The sequence below is a fragment of the Euphorbia lathyris genome, chromosome 7 (assembly GCF_963576675.1).
Source record: "Euphorbia lathyris chromosome 7, ddEupLath1.1, whole genome shotgun sequence".
NCBI classification, from domain to species: domain Eukaryota; kingdom Viridiplantae; phylum Streptophyta; class Magnoliopsida; order Malpighiales; family Euphorbiaceae; genus Euphorbia; species Euphorbia lathyris.
Genome location: NC_088916.1, coordinates 15,001,360 through 15,011,280, shown reverse-complemented (window position 1 = coordinate 15,011,280; position 9,921 = coordinate 15,001,360). Strand labels below are relative to the sequence as shown.

General features: G+C 36.8%; 1 protein-coding gene across 1 annotated transcript; it reads right to left on the bottom strand.

Moving 5' to 3' along the window:
* Positions 1-253: 253 nt before the first annotated feature.
* LOC136235321 (uncharacterized) lies at positions 254-6,303 on the bottom strand. Its single transcript, XM_066024920.1, has 9 exons — positions 5,553-6,303; positions 4,078-4,263; positions 3,519-3,611; positions 3,148-3,330; positions 2,917-3,019; positions 2,636-2,821; positions 1,075-1,979; positions 602-993; positions 254-516 (listed from the first exon to the last, which is right to left on the bottom strand). Exons 1-9 carry the CDS (start codon positions 5,802-5,804, stop codon positions 450-452), a joined length of 2,367 nt encoding a protein of 788 aa, XP_065880992.1. The 5' UTR covers positions 5,805-6,303; the 3' UTR covers positions 254-449.
* Between the last annotated feature and the right edge of the window lie 3,618 nt (positions 6,304-9,921).

Sequence of the window (9,921 nt, the reverse complement as noted above, 5' to 3'; positions counted from 1 at the left end):
TGAACATTATAATATACACACATAACTAAGCCTGCTTACAAGCTTTCAAACCGAGTTTGTTCATACACCTATAACTAAGTCTGCTTGCAAGCTTTCGAGCCGAGTTTCGTCACGCTCAAAAAGCTCATTCATAAATCGAACCGAACAGAGTTAGCTTTTATCAAGCCGAACGTGAAGCTGCTCATTGGTGTTTTTAATTGCGCTAAATGTGTGAATTTTCCAAGTCTTGTGTGGTGTAGACCCAAAACTATGGTAAGTAAAATCTAGCAGCAGCAAGCCTGTATTTTAACTTTCACCCAGAAAATATCCACATAGACCACAAGAATTTACAAAATTTACTCCACACATCATAACCAATAGTAAGGGAAAAAAGAAGAAAAACCAACTCTTCCAAAATCTTTACAGTTGTAAGCATCTACGTTTCCGGCATTTTATCTAATATCTTACCATCATCTTCCAAGCGACAATGGAGGAAAATCGACTTCATTTTTCAGATGATACAACTCCAATGCAACCCTAAATACCAAAATTTCAGGATAATCAATGCTACCGCACCATTAAACATGCGAACTGTAATAGAAGGTACAATATACTGTATTACCTTTCACTGTCATTTTCTACAACTTGTTCAGTTATCTCCGCTGCTGTTTCAACAGGGGTTGAAGCAACGCCTGGTTCAGTGAACATCACCGGAGAGGACTCTTCCCGTAGTTGAATATCCTGACAACCCGAATCAATTATCTCTGAAGCACAATTGCCACTGGAAACACCCCACACAGATGGCTGAGATAGCTCCGACGACGCAGGCTTCCCATTTCCCAGATATGGGTATTCTGCTTCCGAAAGATCATAGCTATTCTCAGAGGAATTTATCTCTATGGAAGTTGAAGCACAAACTTTATCTTGATCATGCCTACGCAAATCAACATTTACTCCTGAGCCCTGGTTCTTTCCTCTTCCTGAAGAGGGCCTATCTCTGTTTGAATAGTACAACTGCAAAAGTTTTTAATTCATGGGAGCTCCGAAAACTTCTGAAAACGTGACAGGAAAAACAAAGTTAAAAAATAAAATTACCATTTTGGGAATGTATGTCCCTGTTCCTCGTTTTATCTTTTCTTCATAATTGAAAGCTTCGCTAAATGGCACCAGAGAATTCATATTTAGGTTGTATCGTGATTTCCTTTGAGGATGAACATTCCGCTTCAAATGTAGGGATTCACGGATAGTTTGCCAAGGATTTTTAATCTTCAGGTTAGTTAACATGGGATGGAAGGACGGCATATGAGCAGATAAAGCATAGAAATGGCAATTTTGACTATATACCACGCTCCTGAATTGGCTGTCATAATCTCCACTCAGGTCCAATAAAGATTTGGAAGAGTGACAAATTCCTGGAATGCCTGCAGATTCTCCTTCCTCAAGAGCGGGGGTTGAATTCGCAGAAATGTTCTTGACATGTGCATGATTTGTTGATTCGAAGGAAGCTCTATCCTCATGATTATTCGTACATGAACAAGCTGAATTGTTAATCATAATGTGATTCTCCTTAGATTCTGACCTTAAACCGCAGCTAATTTCACCATCAGATGCAAAATTTGACGGTCCTTTTCCATTGGAGATTCCATTTTCAAATTTCTCATTTTCTGCACACATGCATGAAAAATGGAAATGAGAAGCATTATTAGATTTCTCCCAGCTAGTCGTACCGAAAGGTCTATCAATACTGCAACTGAGAGTTGATTTGCCATCTTCAGAGCTTGAATCAGAGAATGATGATGATGAGGAATTGTCAGAATTTCTAGGAAAAGATAATATGCGAGAATGATCCACAGGAGTCCAATAATTGTTTCGATGCCTATCCAAAGTATTTCCGAAGAACTTGTTGAGCTCATTGATCATTCTCTCACTTGGTAATGAAAAAATTCGGCCCAGCTTACGAGCGCCATATTTAAAAGCACTTCGTATTCGAAAAAAATTACCTGCAGAAAAAACATAGCTTCATTATTAAAATGGAATCCAACACTCTGGAATAAACATAAACTATTAAGCAATTATTGAAATATCAAATGATCTGACGATGCTTTCTGCTCCAAAGAAAAGAAAAATTGTCTACTGTTTACTCTGTATATGAAAGAAAGATTAATCCAAAACGTAAAATAACATAAGAAATGAACTAGAAACAAGTCAATATAGGGGCTGCAGCCCAAAATAGAGTAACAAAATATAGAAGAGACACCGTAACAAAAAAGTATGATCAATAAATTATTTATTGAATTTCCTAAAGAAGCTGAAAGAAAAGAGAGAACTGCATCAAGCTCTGAAGGCTGATGAGTATAAATACGACATCAAGCTCTAAAGACCCCGGTAACTGAGGTAACAGTGTTTTATTGCAACGGAGAACAAGAATATGGAAAGTACTTGTAATAAAAAAAAACATGGACCATTTCGATAAAATTAGTGGACAGGAGATCACTAAGTTCCGGAACAAATTTAACCTTCAGAAAAACCTGATCTTCCAATGAATTTTCTAACTTTCAGTACAAGATATAGGATATCCATTTAATCACAAGGGCAATCAGTTAATATAAACCTTCTCCACCAAGTATAATTTAAGTTGAAAGGAAAAACTAAAAACCTCTGTTCACACTACGCCCAAGGTTGTTATTTGCTTTCAGAGGATCCACTATGTTTAAATGCTTCTGGGGAAATGGTCGTGAATTCAGCTCTGGATTGTTTGATGGAAGTGAAAACATATCAACGCATCTTCTAAGAAATTCATCTTTCAGCAACAACTTGCCCTTCCCGTTTTCGAACGGCTCAGCTGCACAAAGAGAAAGAAAGTGGAGAAATCAATCAAATCAGCTGCCTCAAGCAAACTAATATTAGGTTTAGGAACACTAACGATATAACTCTTACCAACAATGTTAGGCAGAGAAGATTTGCAAACGGGTCCATTCAAACTAATACAAAAATTGTCCCAATCAAACTTGCTAAAGTAATCCAGAAATTTGTATAGAACCTACAAGATGTTAAAACAACTTTAGTTCATAAGAGTGCATTATTTGAACAAAGAAGTACTAAAATCATAACAAATTACTTAAGGAATATTTTGTTCAACTCGTGGATGAATTAGTGTATAATACTTACTGCCAAAGGGCCATCTAAGGAAGCATGGAATAGATTGAAGATATACAAAACAAGTATTTCCAAAGCATATGTTGAAATCAAACCATGATGCGCCCCAAGAATGCGACTCTCATAATAGCACCAAGATTTGATCAGAATGATGCTGTGTTTAAAGAGATGATTTCTGCCAACAAGTCGATCAACCTGAAACAGAACTTACTCAAATGTATTTCCACGAATAACGGCCAGGCTACAACAGAGCCGTAGTGCCACAAGATAATTGTTTCCAATTTTCTTACACATAGAAGCAGAATCAAAGGCCAGATTCAAATTTGAAATGAAAAAGAAATAAGCAAAATCAGTTCATCACAGCACAGAATCAGAAAATTGACCTGCTCAAGAAAACACAGAGTTGAAAGTCCCCCTAATTGATTGAAGGATATATCCACCACCATATTTTGTACAATGCATTTTACAAGCTTAACCTGCCATCAAAAACCCACATTCAGCCTGAAGCAGATGACAAAATAAACATAAATGATTGGACAAGGATAAATTCTACTACTTGCAAAAACAATCAATTACGCAGGTCATCAGCTGTCATAAAAACTGCATTTGTACTCATCAGAAGCAGAGTACCTAAGCCAACCCCAGATATCTTCGGGGTGGTATCTTTTATGAAAACTCTCCTAACATTATTTTCTCTCTCGAGTATCAATGATAAGAGACTCCCAGAAGATGTAGGAAAAAAGACTCAATTACAATTGACAATGACTGTCGTTACTTAATACCTAATTATATTCTGACAGTAGAAATGGAGCAGAAAACAGAAAAGAGTCACAAGCATCATGCTGACAGGAATTACTAAACAGCTACTCAAATTCTAAACAAACAAAAAAGTATATCAAAAAATCACTTTCAAAAGCAAGAAAGCGTCAGTTAATAAAGGACCTCTGCATCAATGAAATGGACATCCTTCACTTCAAATAGAGCTTCCCTGTTCTGCTCTTCTCGTCTTAAGACAGCATGAACATCAGAAAACAATGCATCCTCAACTGGTGGACTGCTAATAGCAGTTAAATCAATATCTCCATCCGGAAGATACGTCTTTAATGGAACAGAACCATATGGAAAAACCTAGAAAGAACAAGTGAAAGCAACAGGTTAAATGTTTCAGAAATTTAATAAATAGCAACGACCCTCAGTTTCCTCACTTCAGTATATAACTCCATAAATCATTACACAAAAGCAAAAAAAAAAAAAGAAGTCATATTATTTGCATAACATCAAGAATCTTCAAAAGTTTCAGTGTCAGGATTTCCACTATAGGAAAGCTGTGCCCATATTGTAGAAGGCAATAACTAATTTTCGCATAACTTAACGTAGTGGTAAGTATTTCAACCAATTATGTTAACTAAAATTAAACCTTCAGGTTTAAGTTTTAAACTAGTCAAGCAATAATTAAAATGCAATAATGTATTAACTACCAAACAAGGGTCATTACCAACCCCGTCATCAAGGGACGTATACTGAAATTGGACAGTATAACTACTAAAACTCGTAAACCGACAGTAAATATGACACGTGTGAAGTGTCTATACCATAAATTATAATCAACTTAAGCAGCTAAGTTAGTTTCACATTATTTATCCTTAAAAACTACCATACTGGCAGACTGTGACCGACACCAATAACAAGTTTCACATGTAGAAAATTGGGCAAGATAACTCAAAATGCTACATCTGCAGTTAAACTGACATGCGGAAATCAATCTACCCCGTAAACGACAAACAGCTGAAAATGCTAAATAAGCTATTTATCAGTAAACGACAAACAGCTGAAAATGCTAAAATTAGCTATCTAGCCCGTAAATGACAAACAGATGAAAATGCTGAATTTGCTATCTACCCCGGTAAACGACAAACAGCTGAAAATGCTGAATTTGCTATCTACCCCGGTAAACGACAAACAGCTGAAAATGCTAAATTAGCTTAAGCATGTTACTGGATTGTTCGAAATATAAAATTACTTTTTCTACATTTCAACTAACAGTTGTTTTCTGAGAAGCAGCAGATTGGCAATCTATTAAACCCCATAATTAGTTAATGATTTCAATACATTAAGAAGTCTAACCAATCACGTAAGTATTAAACATTGTTTCTGTTATCTCCATATTATCCATCATCTAATATTCAGAGGATCGCTCTTCAGCCCTATAAGTCTATGGAAGTAACGAACAAGTGCATATACATATGAATATGTATACTATTTCATGGAATGTGGATACAATGTAAGCATAATTGAATCCGGTTCCTTCAGTCTCCTAAATATGATGTATGTAACAAATCTTCAAAAGAAAACAACCTAAATAAAAAAAATCAAAGACCTTAAAATCAATTAAAATAAAGAATATGCAGAAATTTGACCTCACATCCCAAGGAAGATCTAATGAGACCCTTCACATACTCTGTAACCTCCTTTCTCCTACAGTCAGCTTCAACCGTTGGATGAACCGTATGAAGTATTTCCCTAGTAGCTTCTTCCGCCCTCGTCCAATCCACCTCCGTAATCAAAGCTGGATCCAAGTTTGCCGCCGAAAATACACAAAGATGATTGTCCCTCCTCAAAACTCCATCATCCCTCGGCAAAGAGCAAACTCTAAGATCACCCATCACCATTATATTTATAAGAAGACAAATTGACACAAAATTACAACAATTCCACAAAACGCGAAATTAAATTGAGGAAATGACGAAGCCGCCGGAAGATAGAAAAGGCGTCAAATACAGAGGAAAAAGGTCACAAAACTCATAATTTTCATAGAAAATTCACATCACATTCCGCCATTATACAAATTAAAAGATCAGTTACAAGAGAAAAGGGGCGTTTGATCTATGTGGTGTAAGAGGGAAAGGAATTGGGTTTTGTTTCCGGCCAAAAACCCAAACCCCCAAGGGGAAGTTTCTCTATCTTTATCTATATGAAATTATTATTACTATCTAAAAGAAAGAAGAAAAGGAAAAGATGTATTCATCTATGGAATGTACAGAACAGAACAGAGAGTCTAGAGAGAGAAACATGAATTCTCTCTCTTTCTCTCTCTCTCGCTCTAGAAATGGACGCGACGGATTGTAACTGTGAAAAAGAGGAAACAGCCAAAATTCAAAACCGAATCAAGTCATCATATAATGGCCCCTTTGGAGTCTTATCTTGAAACTGATAAAACGATGACGCTTTGGCATCACGTGCCCCTTTTAGATTACATTGCTTCTTTTCTTCGCACACCTGTTCTGTTCTATCTATGCTTCTTTTTCATTATCACTTACTCGGCTCCACCGAGTCTCATTTTCTTCATAAATAGACATCGTTGTCGGTAAACTTATAAGAGTTAGGGATGATAATGGATACCTTAACGCGGGTACCAGTAGCGAATACATAATCATGGTTGTTAAAACTGGATCGGTCAAAGAACCGGAAAAGACAAAGGATTAAGGGTTTGAGGTTTAATCGGGGTCCAACCGAGGTTTAACCGGTATTAAAAAATTATATGAAAATTATAATTCTATTCGTATTTAATCTTATAACATAGTATAATATTAACTATATTCATCAAAGTTATATTAATAATATTTATTTAATATCATAACAAATAAATATAAAAATTAAAAAAATATACTTTTAAAATTAATAGTGATTATTTTTATTAATAACTAACATGTAAATATGTTAATAGGACATGTATTTTGTAATTCAACTTCAATCTTAATTTATTAGATTTTTAAAATTTATTTGTATATATTTAAAATTTAATACTAATTAAATTTCTTCAAAAATAATATTAATTAAACTTTGTTAATATTGAAAAAATAAAATAATTTTTTAATGATATTTATCTAAATAGAAAAATAATACTAAATCATATTTTAATTATTTAACTTGTAACATTATTATTTATTCTTAAATAGTTAATTGTAAACATAACTAAAATTGTAGTATAGTGGTGAGCATTAAAGTTTACATGCTAAATGTCCAAGGTTCGAATCCCACCTTTGTTAAATTTTTTTAAGTAAACAAGTCTAAAATCAAACCGGATCAAACCGCATAACTGGTACTGGATCAATCGGTTTGTGGTTGAACCGGCCGATTTGAATGGTTTTAAACGGGTTTCAAAGATTTAATAATCGGACCACCTCCGGTTCGGAACTGTCACCGGTTCCGGTTGAACGGTCCGGTCCGGTCCGGTCCGGGTTTGATAACCTTGTACATAATTATTTAATTGAAGAATCGATTTTATAGGTAGTATGTAAAAAAAGAAAATTTGTTAGATCGAAGTTGTTCAAATTTTTTATCGTATATATACGTGTTATAATTGGAATTTTGGAATTTTGATCCAAAATGGGTTTTTTAATAAGGATAATTTTTTATGGGTGTTGTTAAACCCAGCCCCAAATTCCCACTCCTAGCCCCGTGAAAGGACGAAAATGCCCTTTCATGGGTTTTGGGGAGAGAAATTTCTATTTTTTTGCCAATCCGACACGCGGGCGTGTGGCTATCACGCCTCACCGCGTGGTCGGGCGTATAGATATCACGCCTCACCATGTGATCGGGCGTGATAGCCCCACGCCTCACCGCAAGGTCGGGCAGTTGGCTATCACATCCGACCACGCGGTGAGGCGTGTGTCTATCACGTCCGACCACGCGGTGAGGCGTGATCGCCACACGCCCGCGTGTCGGATTGGCAAAAAAAATAGCTTTTTAAACCCGTAAATAGGCCGTTAAACTCGTAAATAGGCCGTTAAACCCGTAACTATAGAATTGTACGTAAAACCTAAAAATACCATACAATTTAGTCCTAAAATCAGTAAAAATAATATAAGTTAATTAATAAATATTATTAATCACAACATATAAAACTAATATAATTTAGTCCAAGCCTCTCTCCTTTCAGCGTATAGATTCTCCAAGTGACGAACACTCGGAAGACGAAATAAACGCCATTGGGTGGCAATGGGAGGCACTGGAAACGTGGGATGTAAATAAAGACGTATGTAGTGATGATAACTCCCCAAATGACAAATCACAATTTCTCGCTCTGGTGGTCTTCCATCGTCCGAACGCATCGGCAGTATAGTGCAACATCCTAACTGTTGTGTAGTAAAGAGGAATATTACTGCGTCCAATACAGATGCAGCAGCATATAAGTCGTCCGGACTCACCATCCAGTGGGATTCACCACAACCCGCTCCTGCCCATTTAATACGTGTGAGGGCAGCATCAAATCCGTTCCTGTACACTTGCGCATACAGATCACGGTTTGCCCGCATCTCAATCTCTATGAGCACTCTCATCAGCTTCCACTCCTCTTGGTTATAGATGATGACATCGGCTAAAACGTGAAATCCATAGTTACCATCTGCTACAACATCATGGAATCCAGTAATAAATGGTACGATGAGACCTTGTACCCGATGTAAATGGTGGTAACCGGCGATATCCGCATCAAATCCGACTGAAAATATTAATATATGAAATTCATCAATAAAAATATATTTACTTTAACTTCAACATATATATTAATAAAATAAAATATACCAGGCATCTGGCTGTTATGCACAGATGAGGATGAGGAACGGCCTCGACTACGACTACTCCTCGAACCTGATGACCGTGCTCGACCTCGTTGACTGTACTCCCATGCACTCGGATTTCATTTTGTTGATGAATTTCCCTTTAGTCTACCCCTAACAGTGTCTTTGACCTCAGGTTCTTTGAAGCCACTTTGTTCCGGGTTTATCTGATCATGAATGTACATCGATATGCTACGCACCATTGAATGATCTAATTTTTCAACCTTTTCCACAAGAGATTGAAAAAATCGGTGATCCTTAGACCCGTCAGCATATATTGGAGCAGTAACTGGTATGTCACTCAACCCTTCAAATGCAAGAGATCTCCAAAAAGGATGGATGCGGTCAACACGGACCGATTCATCTATGTCAATATATGTTTTAAGCTCACATGCACACGGAATGTCATGAGTCATGGGCAACACGCATCCGCATTCACTTACCACATCCATACTCAATCCGTGCATACTCTTGAGCTCATCATTTAGTACAGCCAAGCAGTAATGTGAAACGTGTAAGTCGAGATACATGAAAGGTGCTCCACAGTGATTCACCGCAGATCTTCTTCTCGAGTCCTCGAGTGAGTATCTGATTATATACAGTGAAGGATTACAAAACTAATGTATTAAATTTTAAAAGATTAAAGCAAATAACAGAATAAATGTCTTACTTGATCGCCTCGATCTGAGACTCAATGTCCTTGTGCACCTTCGCACACACTGTATCGAGTGCACCAGTAGATGAATTCAACCACTGTTTCAACTGTGCATGTGAACTCTCCACTGTTTCAACTGAGGCCAGTTGGTAGTAGTATTCTTCATGGCTACCACTGCCGCCTCATATTCGGCTACTGTCGGGGCTTCAATTATACGTTTCCATTTGGAATTCTTAAAAATTTCACCAAACCTTTTCATTCCCAACAAATTGCCTACTCTATCCTCCACATTTTTATTAATATGCCATGTGCACAATAAATGATGACTATGAGGAAATACCTCACGAACCGGCCGCATCAGTCCTAACTCCCGGTCTGTAGCAATGGCTGTCGGATGCACATCAGGTTGGAGCAAAAGCTTCAATTTTTGTAACACCCACATATAACTTCCCTCAGTTTCATCCTTCATGATTGCATAGGCGATCAAGAAGTTTTTGTTTGAAGGCATCATTC

Excerpts from the sequence above, each read along its gene's own strand:
- LOC136235321 (XM_066024920.1), bottom strand. The coding sequence starts at position 5,804 with ATGGTGATGGGTGATCTTAGAGTTTGCTCTTTGCCGAGGGATGATGGA. Across the intron at positions 3,612-4,077 it reads TCCATTTCATTGATGCAGAG|GTTAAGCTTGTAAAATGCAT; the intron begins GTCCTTTATTAA and ends TTTTGATGGCAG. Across the intron at positions 517-601 it reads GTAGAAAATGACAGTGAAAG|GGTTGCATTGGAGTTGTATC; the intron begins GTAATACAGTAT and ends TTTGGTATTTAG.